Source organism: Rana temporaria, chromosome 1 (assembly GCF_905171775.1).
Source record: "Rana temporaria chromosome 1, aRanTem1.1, whole genome shotgun sequence".
In the NCBI taxonomy this organism is placed as follows: domain Eukaryota; kingdom Metazoa; phylum Chordata; class Amphibia; order Anura; family Ranidae; genus Rana; species Rana temporaria.
Genome location: NC_053489.1, coordinates 689,702,641 through 689,721,594, shown reverse-complemented (window position 1 = coordinate 689,721,594; position 18,954 = coordinate 689,702,641). Strand labels below are relative to the sequence as shown.

The window sequence follows — 18,954 nt, the reverse complement described above, 5'->3', positions numbered from 1 at the left end:
AATGTTTGTGTGTAGTAACGTGAATATGTTCGAATTTACCGCGGCGATCCTCCGATGCGTCGCGGCTGTAGTATTTTTGTAGAAACGGGGAAAGTAAGAGTTACACAGAATTTCGTTTGAATCGGTTTTTGAAAGAATGTCATTGAAAATTTACAGGAATGTCATTTTTGTTTGCCATTCTCTGCAGGATAAATATGTGGGATGGAGTAATGATTTCTGCTTAAGTATTTTTCAGGTCCAAGAAGTTTCTGGAAGTGTCTGTACATAGAGAGCATGTGTATATAGACAGCTGTACACATGGATAAATACGAGTCTAAGGAGGTTTAAAGGATCATAGGCTATTTCATTGTTTCTTCTTCCTCCAGTCTGTAATGAGGAAGAAAATGGGGGGATAAATAAATGTAAAAGTGACAGTTTTTCGAACTAATAACACTAATCTTTCTAATTCTAATCAAGTTTGTGCCAAGACTGTCTTTCTTTGATGGAATTTGAATCGGCAAGCAGCAGTCTGGTGAAGTAGGTTCCCATCTTAGATGAACCTCCCAATGGTTCCAGGTATTACAGGAGATGGTAAGCGATTACAGGCGACGGGGAGACACGCACAGATTGTGCAGTGAACAGTCCCGAGGTCGGGGTTATTGTCATAAGGTTTGTTTGGAGGTCAACGGAAACCAGGGTCGTACTCCCCTCGTCAGCTGTCACGTCTATTGTCAGGTGATGGGGTGAGTGCGATCACTGTAACATGAACTTCAAAGGGGTTCAGGAGAGTCTCTCCTGGACCCCGACACTGTAATTGGTTTTCATTTTTCCCAACCAGGTGACTGGGTCGTTTGTAAAGAAACTTGATGGATGAGACCACGCCAGCCACTGCAAGAAGCGGCTCCTCCACATCAAAGAAATGAGTAGTATCTTCGTTTATTTTGTATTTGTTTGTTTAGTAAATTTTAGCAGAGGTAACGATGAAATACATCCCAAGTTATTATTTAAAGTCTATTCTATGACTAATTAAGAAATTGAACGGGATGGATTGCGGGGTCTGTTCTGAGTCTCCACCAAGCTTTAGTGCCCAGCGATGACATCGGTACATGCTATTTATGATGTTATGATTGGTATGAGGATTATTGACAAACTAGTGAGGACTCCGGACAGACACTTGGCAATAGAATTTAATGAGATGTCTTTAGAGGGTAGAATTGTTTTTCGTTTTTATGGCTCTGCCTCTTGTTGGTTGGGTATCTATAGCTTATTAAGGAAATTCCCCCAATGCAAGAGGTTCATGTGTGGTGGTGAAGCTGTCCCAGCATCCTATATCGCGGCCGATCGCGAGGATCTGATGGCGCAAGAGAAAGTAGGAATGGCAGGGACAGCAAGACGGGAATTGTTCACCAACCCGGACCAGGTCTGGGCATGGTTTCCTGCATGTACAAGGTGGGGGGGGCTTGAGCTTATGATACGATTGAACAATTCACACCTATTGAGGATGGAATGTTTCATGTGACTGCTGAAGCTACAAGGAAGTTCTCACGGTCCAAGGGCGGTTTCTGGGAATTTACAAGTAAAGATTGTTATACCTGGATCGGGGATACTGGGAATTGGAGTTCAGGCCCATATGGATAAGGTTTGGATCCCTGCAAGGCAGAGCCAGAGCTGTAGCTAAGTGAAGGTTGGGAGTCCTTTTGAAGGGTCTGGGAATCTTTGGGGATTTAATTTTTATTTTAGAGCGGATCGTGGTTGATGGAAATGGGAATATATATACTCATGTGGTTTTTATTTCTATTCTTTCTATGTCGTGATGAGGCGCTCCTGTTGCCTGATTGGACGTGTGACCAGAGCCGGAGCAGATGACCACATTTTCCTTGATGAAGACGCCCCGAAGCCGGACCCATTTACAAGACACAGAGGACCCCAGACCGATCGATTACTACAGCTCACCAAGTTGTGCCCTCCTTATAAGTCATGTCTCCTGAAGAACAGAGTCTACATGTCAAGCCGTGTTTTCCTTTTTATGGACTGTAAAGACTGATTTAGTTTCTAGGTGTAAGAAGACTATCAAGATCATCGCGGGACACTTGGGAGAATATGACAAAAAAGGGAGGACTGTTGTGGAAAATTCTATAAATGTATGTTGTCAGATGTCCCCCCAGTGTCGGTTTTGCTGTAGTGCGCTCAGGTGAGCGAATACACGCATACAGACGTTGGTGGAAGGCCATTGGGGCAAACACCTTTCCATGGAAACAGCAGATCTGCACGCTCCTTTTAGGGACGTTAATTTATGCTTCAGCAAGGAACTGGCCACTTCTTGCCGACTGCATTAAATGACCCCAAGTGGACAGATCTGCGTACCTGGAAACTGTAGGATAACTATATGAAAATTATGGTTATCTGATCCATGATTTAAGTATGGTTTGCAACATTGGCAGTCTGCACATGGCGACTGCCCGCAGCCATTTTTATACATCACTACTAGCATTGTTTGAATCACATGTCTGTGATTGGTTCTTTTGAATGTATACACCATGTCTGATTGGCTGTTTTGTAAAGCCACCACCTTCTTTTGTTACTCAAATTGACATAAATAAAGAGAAAAGGAGCTTGAGGTCAGAAGAGATGATGACTGAGAGCTGAATGGAATGAGAACATGCTGGTGTGAGGTCTCTTGCTTGTATGAATGGCAGAGAATGATGGTGAGTGAATCTATTTAGCTTAATTATGGATTATTTCATTAAGATGGATTCTGTGCTTAATAGCACAGGGCAAAATGGCGGTATGCTCTGCGTACAGCCCAGCTTTTTGCCACGACAATTCCCATATACAGAGCCGGGGATTTCCACTTCCTGAGACTGTATACCCCTCCCCCGTCACCTGTCCACACTACCACACCCACACCACAATCCCCGCCCCTCTACATCATAACCAATAGGAACAAGACTAGCACTGGCTGTATTCATAGTGACAATCATCACAGCCAATCACAGTGAGGGGAGGAGCAATCACAGATCCATGGATTGGTCATGTAAAGGAACCTGTGAGGACAGAAATGTAGGATTTCTCATTGTGGATATTAAAGTGTGTGTCTAGACAAATCCTATTGTTTTAGATTTGGATGGAGTGGGGGAGGATTAGAACCCCTGTCAGGTTTTTACTGCTATCTTGAGCTCCATTAGAGAGATTTCTCCTCACTTCCTGTCCTGGTGACAACACTTTATCAGGCAGGAAATAAATTAAAATCTACACCAGATCTGACAGGGGTTCAAATCCTTCCCCTTCTCTACTAAAGAAATGGATTTTTATATCTGTCTGTGTTGTTGTTGGAGAGTTCCCCTCACTTCCTGTCTGGTGAAATGTTGTCAGCCGGAAAGGAAGTGAGGCAAAATCTATCTAATGGAGCCCCAGATAGCAGTAAAAAATCTGCCAGAGGTTCTAATCCTCACCCACTCTTACTCTTAATTTTTAGATGGAGTTTTTCTATAGATACACAGTGATGGTAGAGACCCCAGGGCCATCACCCTGATCCTGGCTACACTATGTAGTGTGTCACTGACCCAGAACAAGCATGCAGCCAGTGAAGGCTGAACAATCTGACCTCCTGCATGCTTGTTCCTGGTCAGTGACACACTAGGTAGTGAAGTGAGGTTTAGGATGAAGATGACGGCCCCGAAACCTGCAGCTTTATAAATAAATCAGTCATGTTTCCTGTCCTCTGCTTCCTCCTATTGGATGAGTGTTGCACCAATCACCAATCAGATAATCCACCTCCACATATCTTTATACAACCTCCCACTATATATACCCCAGCATGGAGGGGCTCAGTGAAGGTGGTGGTGAAGGTGTGGAGATGTCGGATCGGGTCACACAGATCATAAAAGGAGATCCGCCCGGCCTCATAATCCAGATCTATCCTGACTCTCTTACTGGAGACACTGCCGGGTAATCGGATCTTATTCTTGTCATATCTCACCGAGTACTCATTACCCGGCCCCCACCCCTCTAAACTCCAGGACTTCTTATTACATCCAATTACTGACTGATCCCCTGTCCTGTCTATACTGGGGTAACACATCCCGACTCTACAGTTCTGTGCCCCCCCGACATCCACTTCCCAGTAATGTCTCCCAGAAGAAAATCTCTGACTGCTCATCACCTGAGAATACTGAAATCTCTCTGGTGTTTCTGGGTGATTCTGATGTGATGATGATACCGATACAGTTTTCCTGTCATCTGATATATGTAGATAATTACAAGCTGTCCTCTCATCCAGTAATATGTCTGTAACCCCCGACACCCCCGATGTTTGCTGTACAGCCCCAATATTTGGTCCTCCAGCCTGGTGTCCCCGATGATCTCCAATGAACCCGCAGTACACACAGATGCAGGAGGAGTCCTCAGTGCAGTAATACTCCAGGATCTTCTTATGGACGGAGCATTTCCTGTTCTCCAGGGAAGTGGTGGGGGGGTCACATAAGACATGTTCTGGTGACTTGCTGTGGACTCTCAGGTGATTGTCACACAGAGAAGCTTCACAATGCAGACAGGATATGACAGCAGGTACAGGAGTGTGAATACAGCAAGTACAGAAGACCCCGGACTCCTCCTGATCTGGATGGGTGGACAGGAAATTCTCCACTATGTTACGTAGTGTTATGTTCCTGTGCAGTGCAGGCCGATTTTGGGACTCTTCTCTACATTCAGGACAGGAATAACCTCCAGACCCCTCCTGTGTATCCCACACACGACCAATACAGTCCCGGCAGAAGTTGTGACCACATTTCAGGGTCACAGGATCTGTATAAATGTTCAGACAGACGGAACATTCCAGCTCCTTCCTCAGATCAGCAGACGCCATCGCTGAGAGCAGAAGAGAGAAGTGACACTAAAGTCTCTGACACTCATTAACCAGTTCTGTACATTCCTACACAGGGAGGGGCTGAGACTGAGACACGTAGTCATAGGAATCCTCATACACAGGAACACAGATAATACATGGGAGGGGCTGAGACTGAGACACGTAGTCATAGGAATCCTTATACACAGGAACACAGATAATACATGGGAGGGGCTGAGACTGAGACACGTAGTCATAGGAATCCTTATACACAGGAACACAGATAATACATGGGAGGGGCTGAGACTGAGACACGTAGTCATAGGAATCCTTATACACAGGAACACAGATAATACATGGGAGGGGCTGAGACTGAGACACGTAGTCATAGGAATCCTTATACACAGGAACACAGATAATACATGGGAGGGGCTGAGACTGAGACACGTAGTCATAGGAATCCTCATACACAGGAACACAGATAATACATGGGAGGGGCTGAGACTGAGACACATAGTCATAGGAATCCTTATACACAGGAACACAGATAATACATGGGAGGGGCTGAGACTGAGACACGTAGTCATAGGAATCCTTATACACAGGAACACAGATAATACATGGGAGGGGCTGAGACTGAGACACGTAGTCATAGGAATCCTTATACACAGGAACACAGATAATACATGGGAGGGGCTGAGACTGAGACACGTAGTCATAGGAATCCTTATACACAGGAACACAGATAATACATGGGAGGGGCTGAGACTGAGACACAGAGTCATAGGAATCCTTATACAGAGGAACACAGATAATACATGGGAGGGGCTGAGACACGGAGTCATAGGAGTCCTTATACAGAGGAACACAGATAATACATGGGAGGGGCTGAGACTGAGACACGGAGTCATAGGAGTCCTTATACAGAGGAACACAGATAATACATGGGAGGGGCTGAGACTGAGACACGTAGTCATAGGAGTCCCCATACACAGGAACACAGATAATACATGGGAGGATTCCTGACAATAATCTCCTATCTGGGGGAAAATAAAGGACAAAAAGTTCACGCGAACATTCAAACACCATTAAAGTCTATGGGGCCCGAATGTGAGAAATCAAAAGTGCAAATTTTAAAGGCTAATATGCAAGTTATTGTCCTAAAAAGGGTTTGGGTACCAGGGTCCTGCCCCAGGGGACATGTATCAATGCAAAAAAAAACGTTTTTTCGGGAGCCTGTAAAGTAGCGCATGTTTCCCGTGTTTAGAAATTTCCCTGCACAAAATGACATTTCTAAAGGGAAAAAAAGTAATTGAAAACTGCCTGCGGCTATAATGTAATGTGTGGTCCCGGCAATATAGATGAAAATCATTGAGAAAAATGGCATGGGTACCCCCTCCCTCCCCCCCAGCCCAATACCAGCCCCTTTGGGTCTTGTATGAATATTAAGGGGAACCCCGCACCCAAAATAAAAAAAGGAAAGGCGTGGGGCCCCCAGGCCCTATATACTTTTAAAGCGGTGGTTCCCCTAAAAATAAAATGTTAACATTGCCTTTCCCAAATAAATTACGATTAGAATCGGCCGGTTTTATTAAAAAAAAAAGCTCCGTACATACCGTTTGTTAGATTCGTTCCCACCGCCACTTCCGGGTACGATGCTGGCGGTGGGCATTCCTAATTGATGGACAGGCATCCGACCGACGCATACATCGCGTCACGAGATGCCGAAAGAAGCCGAACGTCGGTGCGGCTCTATACGGCGCATGCGCACCGACGTTCGGCTTCTTTCGGCATCTCGTGACGCGATGTATGCGTCGGTCGGATGCCTGTCCATCAATTAGGAATGCCCACCGCCAGCATCGCGGACCAGTTTCAGCAGACATGTTTGGTCGTGAGTACGGGGCCTTAGGTGTTGGTGGTACCAGAACACTGTAAGCCCTCACAGTTACTCTTGTTCGATTAAAAAATTGTAATTACACGCCCCTGTAAAACAGGGGCAGAACAATTGAGGCTTAGGTAGTGGTGGTGGTGGCACAACACTGTAAAGCCTCACAGATCCCTTGAAGACTGCAGAAGATGCAGAGTGTTATCCTCCACCTCCATGCTGACACAATCCTCCTCCTCCTCATCCTCTTCCTGTGTGATAGGCGGGCAAGCAGGACCACTGTCTGGATAAAGGGGGCCTTGAGAGGTAAGGAAGTCCTCCTCTTCCTCCCTCTGTTCTGCCTCAAGGGCCCTGTCCATTATTCCACATAGAGTGTGCTCCAACATGTGAATAAGAGGGACAGTGTCACTGATGCATGCACTGTCACTGCTCACCATCCTCGTGGCCTCCTCAAATGGTGACAGGACAGTGCATGCATCCCTGATCATGGCCCACTGGTGTGGGAAAAAAAGTCAAGCTTCCCTGACCCTGTCCTGGTGCCATTCTCACACAAGTACTCATTGATGGCCCTCTGCTGCGTGTGAAGCCGCTGCACCATGGCCAACGTTGAGTTCCACCTGGTGGGCATGTCACAGATTAGGCGGTTCTTGGGCAGGTTGCATTTCTTTTGGAGGTCTGCCAGCCGAGCACTGGCATTATATGACCGGCGGAAATGCCCACAGACTTTTCTGGCCTGCCTCAGGAGATCCTGTAAGCCCGGGTACCTGCCCAAGAACCGCTGCACCACCAAATTAAGGATGTGAACCAAACAAGGCACATGGGTCAAGTGTCCCTGTCGGAGGGCAGAGAGGAGGTTGGTGCCATTGTTGCAAACCACCATTGCTGGCTGAAGCTGGCGTGGCGTCAACCACCTCTGAGCCTGCCCCTGCAGAGCTGTCAGAATCTTTGCCCCAGTGTGGCTCCTGTCCTCTAAACAGACCAACTCAAGCACCACATGGCATCTTTTTGCCTGAGTGCTTGCGTAGCCCCTCGTACGCCTACAGAGCACTGCTGGTTCCGAGGACAAATCTGCACAGGAAGAGGCCATAGAGAAATAAGAAGAGGAGGGGGTGGAGGAGAGAGGTGTGGGAGAATTACCACTACCAGTATTTTGGAGGCGTGGTGGCGGAACAACCTCCAACACTACTGTACCTTGTCCTGCATCCTTCCCAGCTGCCATGAGTGTTACCCAATGCGCTGTGCAAGAAAGTTAATGTCCCTGTCCATGCCTGCTGGACCATGAGTCAGTGGTAATATGCACCTTACCACTGACCGTCCTCTCCAACGAGGCTAAGACATTGCTTTTCACATACCGGTAGAAAGTCGAAATTGCCTTCCGTGAAAAAAATTGGTATTTTGGAACCTGCCACTGAGGTACCGCACATTCTACAAATTCATGGAAGGGGGCAGAATCTACTAACTGGAAAGGCAGCAGTTGGAGTGCCAGCAATTTAGCCAAGCTAGCATTTCAGCCGTAAAGCATGTGGATGGCTGGGACCGAATTTCTTTAGTAATTTATGGAAATTTAGGGAAATTTGCCTGGTACAATCAGATGTGGGTGTACGGATAGCAGATTGCCCGCAAGTACTTGGCACACCTAATTCTACACATTCATTCCTCTCAGTGCAGGTTTCTGAGAAGACTGAAGGTATACTGGGGTTGGAGATCCCAGCTGATTAGGAGCAAGGAGAGGTCTGCCTTGTTCTTTGGTGTGGGTCTTTTAAGTAGTGTCGCCAACGGACTGAATGGAAGGTCGACAAGCATGTGGTGCCCAAGCGGCTGCTGTTTTGGCCACGCGAGATACGCTTGCGACATATGTTGCAACCAGCAAGGGTATGATCTGCTGCACACGTCTCAAAAAAGGCCCACACCGAAGAACTTTTGGAAAAACGCTAAGAGACAGCAGCACCCTGCACAAATGCCGAGCTCTGCTGTGTGATGCAGTTGGTTGGATGCCCTTAAGCTGGCCCCTGGAGGGCATCCTGCCTCGTTGGAGATGTGCCACTGCCTCCTCCTCCTCTCTCCTATCAGGCACCCAGATGGAGTCAGTGACCTCATCATCCCCTCTCTCCTCTTCACTGGAGCAAACCTGGCAGTATGCTGCAGCTGGGGGAACATGACTGCTAGTTTGATGTCCTTCTTTGGCACCCCCTCTATCTGGGTTTACGGTACTACCTTCCTCTAGCTGGGTATGATCGGAGCCTTCAAAACGCTGCGCATCCTCTTGCAGCATGTATCCAACACTGTGGTCAAACAGTTTTGGGGACTCCTCCGTGCATGATGGTGAGGCTAGGGAAGGAGAAACTGATGACATTAAGCCGATGGAAGAGGCCGTTTTGGCAGCTGCATTGGCAGTCAAAGTACTCTGAGCCTGGTATGACAGAGGATGAGGACGGCTTTGTCATCCACTCTACAAACTCTTCTGCATGTTGTGGCTCAACACAGCCAGCTGTCGAAAAAAAGGACAACCATGCTCCACAGCCACATGCTGAGGATGCACCGTGTGCATGACCAGCACTGTTGGCTGTAGACACAGACAGGGCCGCTGATAGAAATCATGGGGCCCCGTACAGCATACCTGACGGGGCCCCCTTCAGCTCCACCCCTGATCCCTCCTTCAGCCACACCCCTGGCCCCGCCCTTGGCCCCTCCCCAGACACCGCCTTGAAACAACATGCAGATTTGTCTACAAGTGATATTTATTTTTCTCCAGCCAGTTATAAGTTTTATTATCCAAAATAAATACTGTTTTCAGATGAGAACAGACCTCTTTAATATCAATATGTAATAAAAAAAACATTAATGAATAAATGAAGTGGTATTTTGAAAAAATTAGGAAGATTAAACAAATGATAAAGGTGGAAAAATAACAACAAGCCAGGTCTCGTTAAAGATAGTTTACTGTAGACAACTGGGTAAACATAAGTGCGCCAACAGGCACAAAAACAACAGGAGTCAAACGACCCAAGTTCAGAGTGCAATTGAACATTCACAGTCTGCATATGTGCACATATTTATGGCTTCACCCAAAAACAATGTGAAACACTGACCAGTTTCACTAGTCCTTTCCCATTTTGCCAAAGGTGTTACAAATTTGTAGTGGACATTCTTCGTACCTTTGCTTCAGCAAACTCATTTATAAGGTCTTTAAAGTTTAGCTGTCTTGCAAGTTCATGCTCAATGGACAGAAGAGCCAGACTGTTCAGACGCTGCTCACTCATTGTCGATCGGAGATAGTTTTTTATCAAGGCTAACTTGCTGAACGCTCTCTCTCCTTCTGCAACTGAGAGTGGAAGGGTAGCAAAAATTCTAAGGGCAATACAAATCTCTCCAAAAATCCATTCAAGCTGCAGCTCATAAATTGAATTTAATAATTCCAAGGGACCCAGCTGATTGGTAAATGTTTCTGCATAGATTTTCCGCAGGAGTTGTAGTTCTGTAAGTAGGGATTCAGTAAAGTCATCACGGTATGTGGAAATCAGCATTTCTGTTGAAGTTTTCAGTTCTTCTTCTGAAAGAGTCCTCAGATTCAAGATGGGAGCAAAGAGCTTGCAGACTTCTTCCATTGATTTAAATCTTTGATCCAGGTCTGAAATTATGACATCCATTGCTGGGAAGAACATATTGACTTTGAAATAAATTTACACATCCAGATCTTTAACATTTTTATCAGCCTTCTTTTTACGAAGCTGGTGAGCATTCAGTAGCTCTTTGGGAATCTCCATAGAATCAGCAACAACTTTGGACTCCGAGAGTAGAGCTGGCCACTTATCCCGTAGAATCTTCATTTCTTCAGACAAAGCCCTGATGTTGGCTGCACCTATGTCAATAGATACAGACCTGGACTGAAGGATTTTATTCCGTTCCTCAAAACTTTGCAGGACCTTGACCCAGAATGTAGCCAGAACAATTGCACGGAAAGAGGAGAAATAATCTAGCAGCCCTTCCGCTTCAGAGTGTGCAGCACTTGTCAGTTTTTTACTTTTCAGCACTCTTTCCAAAGCTTACAGAACACTTGGAAGCTTTTGTGCGATTGGCTTTACTGCTTCAATCCTGGAACTCCATCTGGTGTCACTAAGGCCATGTAAAGAACCACCAACTTCATCTAACAAAGCGCTCCATCTCTCAGGACTGCTGCTAAATAGAACATATAGCCTATTTACACTCCCAAAGAAGGTCTTCATTTCAGGGGAACTTGAAGCTGCATGTACACCAACCAGATTTAATGAGTGTGCTGCACATGGACTAAACAACGCTGCGGGATACTTTTGTTGGATCCTGGATCTTACACCTTTAATTTTTCCTGACATGTTGGCTCCATTATCATATCCTTGACCTCTACAGTCTTTGACATCAATGCCATGCTCACACAATCTTGTTAGCAGCATTTCAGCAATTTCTTCACCAGTCTTCTCAAAGAAATCAAAGAATTCCAGGAACCTTTCTTGAATGCCCCATTTTCTTTTCACAAGATCTCTGTGCACATATCGCAGAATAATAACATTCTGTTCCATATGCGATACATCTGGTGTTGCATCACAGATCACTGAAAAATAAATAGATTGTTGCCTTTCAGAAAGGATGACATTCAAAACATGTCTTCCACATACATCGATTAATTCGTTTTGTGTGGCTGATGACAGATAATGTGCAGGTAGACGCTTTCCTTTTTCCTGGCTTTGTTTCACCTTTTCCAAGTGCTCCCTAAGTACACTATCATATTTGGCAACAAGTTCAAGAGTTCCAAGGAAATTACCATTTTGAATGTCTCCAATTCTTTGAGAACATCCTCTAAAAGCCAGATTCCATGAGGCCAAAAATAAGGTAACATTAACCAGTTGGTAACCGCCCTATAGCCAAAATACGGCTACAGAGCGGTTACTGTACTCTAGGAGGGCGTCAATGTACGTCCTCCCAGAGACTGCGTTGTGCGCGCCCGAGCGGGCGCGCACACGCGATCGCCGGTGCTCGCCGGGTCTACGGGACCCGCAGCAACAGCACTCGCGGTAAGGAGCCAATGGACGCGGCTCCTTACCACGTGATCGCGCCGTCCAATGACGGCGCGATCACATTTGTAAACAAACCCTGCGGCTGGGTCAGATGCAGGTCATCTCTCTCCTCTCCTCACACCGTTGCAGCGTGAGAGGAGAGGAGAGAGATTTTTTCAAATCAATAGTAAGTGCCAGCAGTGCCCAGCAATCCCCAGCAGTCCCCAGCAGTGCCCAGCAGTGCCCAGCAGTGCCCAGCAGTGCCCCATCTTTACCCCAGCAGTGCCATCTGTCCCCTAGGAAGTGCCATCTGTCCCCCAGGAAGTGCCATCTGTGCCCCAGGCAGTGCCATCTGTGCCCCACTAGTGCCATCTGTGCCCCACTAGTGCCATCTGTGCCACCTGTGCCCCACAAGTGCCCCAACAGTGCCACCTGTCCTACACCAGTGAACACCAGTGCCACAAAAGTAAAAAGTAAAAGTAAAAACACTGCCACATCAGTGCCACAACACTGCCACCTGTGCCCATAAGTGCCACCTGTGCCCATAAGTGCCACCTGTGCCCATAAGTGCCCACAAGTGCCGCCTGTGCCCACGAGTGCCGCCTGTGCCCACGAGTGCCGCCTGTGCCACACCAGTGCCGCCTGTGCCACACCAGTGCCGCCTGTGCCACACCAGTGCCGCCTGTGCCACACCAGTGCCGCCTGTACCAAACCAGTGCCGCACCAGTGTCATCTGAGCCACACCAGTGTCATCTGAACCACATCAGTGCCGCCTGTGCCCATCAGTGCCACCTGTGCCCATCAGTGCCGCCTGTGCCCATCAGTGCCACCTGTGCCACACCAGTGCCGCCTGTACCAAACCAGTGCCGCCTGTACCAAACCAGTGCCGCACCAGTGTCATCTGAGCCACACCAGTGCCACACCAGTGTCATCTTTGCCACATCAGTGCCGCCTGTTCCCATCAGTGCCACCTGTGCCCATCAGTGCCGCCTGTGCCCATCAGTGCCACCTGTGCCACACCAGTGCCGCCTGTACCAAACCAGTGCCGCCTGTACCAAACCAGTGCCGCACCAGTGTCATCTGAGCCACACCAGTGCCACACCAGTGTCATCTGAGCCACATCAGTGCCGCCTGTGCCCATCAGTGCCACCTGTGCCCATCAGTGCCACCTGTGCCCATCAGTGCTCATCTGCACCCCACCAGTGCTCATCTGCACCCCACCAGTGCTCATCTGCACCCCACCAGTGCTCACCTGCGCCCCACCAGTGCTCATCTGCACCCCACCAGTGCTCATCTGCGCCCCACCAGTGCCATCTGCGCCCCACCAGTGCCATCTGTGCCCCACCAGTGCCATCTGTGCCCCACCAGTGCCACACCAGTTCCACCTGCACCACTGCAGTGACGCCTGTGCCCACCAGTGCCGCCTGCTAATCAGTGACCCCAGAGCCACAGCAGTGCAACCAGAGCCACACCAGTGCCACATTTGCCCATCAGTTACACCTGCGCCACTGCAGTGCCACTAGTGCCCACCAGTGTTCTGCAGTCCAGCCTCACTAGCCACCAGTATGGCAAAATTTTTTTTTACCACCGAGCAGGCCTTCCAGAAACTATGGGCGTCTGATGACAGCTGTGAGGAGTCTCTGTCCGATTCCGATTCGGCCTATGAGCCCGTAACAGGAAGCGGGTCTGATACTGATTCAGAGGAGGAACCTGTGCCCGTTAAAAGAAGGCGTTCTGGCGTGGAGCAGCCTACTACTAGTGCAGTGCCGTCCACCTCGCAAGCAGTGCCGTCCACCTCGCGAGCAGTGCCGTCCACCTCGCAAGCAGTGCCGTCCACCCCGCAAGCAGTGCCGTCCACCCCGCAAGCAGTGCCGTCCACCCCGCAAGCAGTGCCGTCCACCCCGCAAGCAGTGCAACAAAGGTCAGGCACCAGTAGGGTGTCCTCTCTGCCCCAAAGGGATAGGGGCCATGCCAGCCTTCCCTATGGCCTTCAAAACCCCCTGTGGCTGCCTTCGAATTCTGGAGCATCAAGTATCCCCCCTTTCACCGCCCAACCAGGTGTACAGGTGAACACCGATAATTTTGACACGATTGATTTTTTTCATTTAGTTTTTACAGACGAATTATTGTCATCTATTGTGGCCCAGTGCAATCTCTACGCTCAGCAATTTATTCTAAGCAACCCCGATTCCAGCTATGCCCGCCCCTTTCATTGGAGAGACCTGACCGTAGAGGAGTTTAAAATATTCTTAGGCCTGACCTTCAATATGGGTCTCTCAAAAAAAAACAAAGGGTACGCCTATTGGTCTACCAAAGCCATCCACCACATGCCCGTCTTCTCATCCCGTATGCCCAGATCCCGATACTTCATGATTCTACGGTTCCTCCACTATAATGACAACACCCAGTGCCCTCCCCGAAATGACCCTGCTTTTGACAAATTATTTAAAATTCGGCCACTTCTAAATTTTTTTTCTGAAAAATTCCCCCAGTTATATACCCCTCAACAAAATATATCAATAGATGAGTCCCTTGTAAAATTCCACGGCAGGCTGGGCTTTAAACAATTCATCCCAAGCAAAAGGGCCCGATATGGGGTGAAGATGTACAAACTGTGTGACCGAGACACGGGGTACATCTACTCCTTCATTGTTTACGAAGGGAAGGACTCCCAACTACATCCCCCCGAATGCCCCGAATACATCGGAACAAGTGGAAAAGTCGTCTGGGAGCTCATCTATCCACTACTTGGAAAAGGATACCACCTTTACGTGGACAATTTTTATACTAGCTTGCCCCTGTTTAGAAATCTTTACCGGAGAGACACCCCAGCATGTGGCACAGTGAGAATAAACAGAAAGGGCTTCCCCCAAAAATTGGTGAATCAGAAGCTGAGACGAGGAGAGACGACGTCTTTACGGAACCAGGAGCTATTGGCTGTCAAGTGGAGGGACAGACGAGATGTCCACATGCTCACCACCATCCACAATGACACCTACGTGGAAGTCCCCAAAAGAAGCGGCCCAGTGCAGAAACCATCTTGTGTCTACGACTACAATTTATTTATGGGTGGCGTAGACTTCAATGACCAGATGATTGAACCCTATCTTCCCTCCCGAAAATCCCGTCACTGGTATAAAAAAGTGTCCATTTACTTTTTCAGTTTGGCCTTCTATAACTCTTATGTTATCTACAAAAAAGCAACACAGAATCCCGTTCCATATCTACTCTACCAAGAAGACGTTATCACCGCCCTTTTGTTCCCTGAAATGCCACCAGACATTCTTCGCACTGATTGCGTGAGCAGACTTCACGAACGGCACTTTCCTGACAAAATCCCCCCCCGTCGAACAGGTGCAGCCCGTCAGAAGAAATGTCGGGTGTGCGCCAGAGGAGGAGTCAGAAGAGACACAACAGTTTATTGTCCCGATTGTCCCTCCCAACCAGGCCTCTGTTTAGGTGCATGTTTCCGCCGTTACCACACTATTGAAAATTATTAGGTAAACAAAATTCAAATTCCCTGTCATTTTCCTCCACACCCCTTATGCCACTGCACTGTACCTACCTCTGCCTTCTCCGTTACCGACCCTGGACTGTTTTATACGACCACGATTTTGCCTAATGCTAAAAATACCTCTGCTTTCTCTGGAACTGACCCTGGCTTGTTATACGACCACTCTTTTGCCTAACCCTAAACTGTACCTACATCTGCCTGCTCTGGAATTGACCCTGGACTGTTTGACCACGTTTTTTGCCTGCCCCTTGGATTGATCTTTTACCCTGCTATGCTAGTGGGAACACAGGAGTCTCACACATGTGAGGGGCTCCAGAATTGTTTTTCTGGATGAAAAAACTAATTTTTTAGTTTTCTCATTCCCAGATTAGGGTCTGGTTGCCCGGAGGCTTCAAAGAGATTTGGGTGGGAGAAGCCTCTACCCCTGTCCCCATTCTTTCCTGGCCTTACTACCAGGACCAATATTTTGGCACTGCTGGCTATGTACCGACTATGAACAATATTGCTGCCTGGACAATTCCATTCATTGTCGCTGACCACGTCCCTGCCTGCTGCCTGGATCAGGGCTCTCCTCCTGTGGACAATTGCACTACTAAAAACACAGGTAATCCTTTTTTTTTGTACCCATTACTCAGCAGAATGTATTTTAGGGTGTAATTCTTGGTATGTACATGCTGTGTTAGAAATATGAAGGGCTTTCAAAAATGTGATAGATTGTAAGGAAATTGGATGTGTAATTTGTGTCCCTACAACACCTGATGGTGCTTCTTGGATGTTGGGTCTCTATGTGGCCAGGCTGTGTAAAAGTCTCACACATGTGGTATCGCCATACTCAGGAGGAGCAGCAGAATATATTTTGGGGTGTAATTTTTGCTATGTACATGCTATGTGTTGGAAATATCCTATAAATGGACAACTTTGTGTAAAAAAAATGCGTTTTCATTTTTTTTCCACATTTTCCAAAAACATCTGCAAAAAAATGAACTGTTCAAAAGACTCATTATGCCTCATAGATTATACGTTGGGGTGTTAGCTTTCCAAAATGGGGTCACTTTGTGGGCGTTTCCATTGTCCTGGTGCTCCAGGGCCTTCAAAAGTGTAATAGGTGGTTGAGAGATTAGATGTGTAATTTATGCTCCTAGAATGCTTGAAGTTGCTACTTCGGTGTTGGGCCTCTGTATGTGGCCACGCTGTGTAAAAGTCTCACACATGTGGTATCGCCATACTCAGGAGGAGCAGCAGAATATATTTTGGGGTGTAATTTTTGCTATGTACATGCTATGTGTTGGAAATATCCTATAAATGGACAACTTTGTGTAAAAAAAATGCGTTTTCATTTTTTTTCCACATTTTCCAAAAACATCTGCAAAAAAATGAACTGTTCAAAAGACTCATTATGCCTCATAGATTATACGTTGGGGTGTTAGCTTTCCAAAATGGGGTCACTTTGTGGGCGTTTCCATTGTCCTGGTGCTCCAGGGCCTTCAAAAGTGTAATAGGTGGTTGAGAGATTAGATGTGTAATTTATGCTCCTAGAACGCTTGAAGTTGCTACTTCGGTGTTGGGCCTCTGTATGTGGCCACGCTGTGTAAAAGTCTCACACATGTGGTATCGCCATACTCAGGAGGAGCAGCAGAATACATTTTGGGGTGTAATTTTTGCTATGTACATGCTATGTGTTGGAAATATCCTATAAATGGACAACTTTGTGTAAAAAAAATGCGTTTTAATTTTTTTTCCACATTTTCCAAAAACATCTGCAAAAAAATAAACTGTTCAAAAGACTCATTATGCCTCATAGATTATACGTTGGGGTGTTAGCTTTCCAAAATGGGGTCACTTTGTGGGCGTTTCCATTGTCCTGGTGCTCCAGGGCCTTCAAAAGTGTAATAGGTGGTTGAGAGATTAGATGTGTAATTTATGCTCCTAGAATGCTTGAAGTTGCTACTTCGGTGTTGGGCCTCTGTATGTGGCCACGCTGTGTAAAAGTCTCACACATGTGGTATCGCCATACTCAGGAGGAGCAGCAGAATATATTTTGGGGTGTAATTTTTGCTATGTACATGCTATGTGTTGGAAATATCCTATAAATGGACAACTTTGTGTAAAAAAAATGCGTTTTCATTTTTTTTCCACATTTTCCAAAAACATCTGCAAAAAAATGAACTGTTCAAAAGACTCATTATGCCTCATAGATTATACGTTGGGGTGTTAGCTTTCCAAAATGGGGTCACTTTGTGGGCGTTTCCATTGTCCTGGTGCTCCAGGGCCTTCAAAAGTGTAATAGGTGGTTGAGAGATTAGATGTGTAATTTATGCTCCTAGAATGCTTGAAGTTGCTACTTCGGTGTTGGGCCTCTGTATGTGGCCACGCTGTGTAAAAGTCTCACACATGTGGTATCGCCATACTCAGGAGGAGCAGCAGAATATATTTTGGGGTGTCATTTGTGGAATATACATGCCATGTGAGAGAAATAACCTGTTATAATGACAATATTGGTATGAAAAAAAAAAAAAAAAAAAAAATCTTAATTTTGCAAAGAATTGTGGGAAAAAATGGCAACTTCAAAAAACTAACTATGACTCTTACTAACTACCTTGGAATGTCTACTTTCCAAAAAGGGGTCATTTGGGGGGTATTTGTACTTTATTGGCTTGTTAGGGTCTCAAGAAATGAGAGAAGCTGTCAGTACTTCAGGTGTGATCAAATTGTTCAATTTTCAGAAATTGGTACCAAAGCTTGTAGACCCTATAACTTTCACCCAGACTAAATAATATCCCAATTTTTTTTTTTTTTTTACCAAAAATATGTAGCAGTATGCATTTTAGGCCAAATGTATGAGGAAAATTACTTTTTTACAAAATGATATGATAGAAATGAAGAAAAATTCATTTTTTTACAAAATTTTCGTTCTTTTTTCATTAATAGCGGGAAAAAAAAAAAAACGCAGAGGTGATCAAATACCACCAAAAGAAAGCTCTATTTGTGGGAAAAAAAGGACAAAAATTTCATTTGGTTACAGTGTTGTATGACTGAGTTATTGTCATTCAAAACGTGAGAGCACCGAAAGCTGAAAATTGGTCTGGTTATTAAGGGTGTTTAAGTGCCCAGTTGTCAAGTGGTTAAGAAGCCTTTCCAACAGAGCTGCAAACTTTTCTGCTTCTCTTGTCAATTTTCTTTGCATCTCAAAGTCCACACCTTGTCCGCCTATGGACCTCTGTAAAGCTCGCCAACTTAGGTAGTACTTTCGGTGTTGAGCAGAACGTTCATGCTCTGGCAATCGTGTATAAAGTCGATGCCATGTGTTTTTGGAAGGGTCAAAGCCTTCGCTCCTACATAGTATACTCCCATCCTTTCTATGGTAATAATTTGTAGAAAAAGCTCTGCAAGTGATGCAGTATAAAACATGTTTGGAATCACTCCATCGAAGCCAGTCTCTTAAAATCTTCTCACGTCCATTTGAGGATTTTGCATGCAAAAGATACTCCGAAAATGAACGTCCATCGCTGTCCAAAGTCATACGATATGCCATTTTTTTCAGATCCTCTTCAGTCATCAATCCAGAAAGCACAATTTGATTTCTTTCTTTGTCTTGAAGATTTTCTGGCCACAGTGCTGGATCTTTCCAATCGACTTTGCACAAATCCATAGTAACAGGACCTGTAGAACTTGAGGCAAAAGAGGAGCTGCATGAAGTTTCTAAATC

General features: G+C 46.3%; 1 protein-coding gene across 1 annotated transcript; it reads right to left on the bottom strand.

The window, feature by feature from the left end:
• Nucleotides 1-3,437: 3,437 nt before the first annotated feature.
• LOC120924747 (probable E3 ubiquitin-protein ligase TRIML1) lies at nt 3,438-4,929 on the bottom strand. The gene has a single exon (XM_040335770.1). It carries the CDS (start codon nt 4,841-4,843, stop codon nt 3,734-3,736), a length of 1,110 nt encoding a protein of 369 aa, XP_040191704.1. The 5' UTR covers nt 4,844-4,929; the 3' UTR covers nt 3,438-3,733.
• Between the last annotated feature and the right edge of the window lie 14,025 nt (nt 4,930-18,954).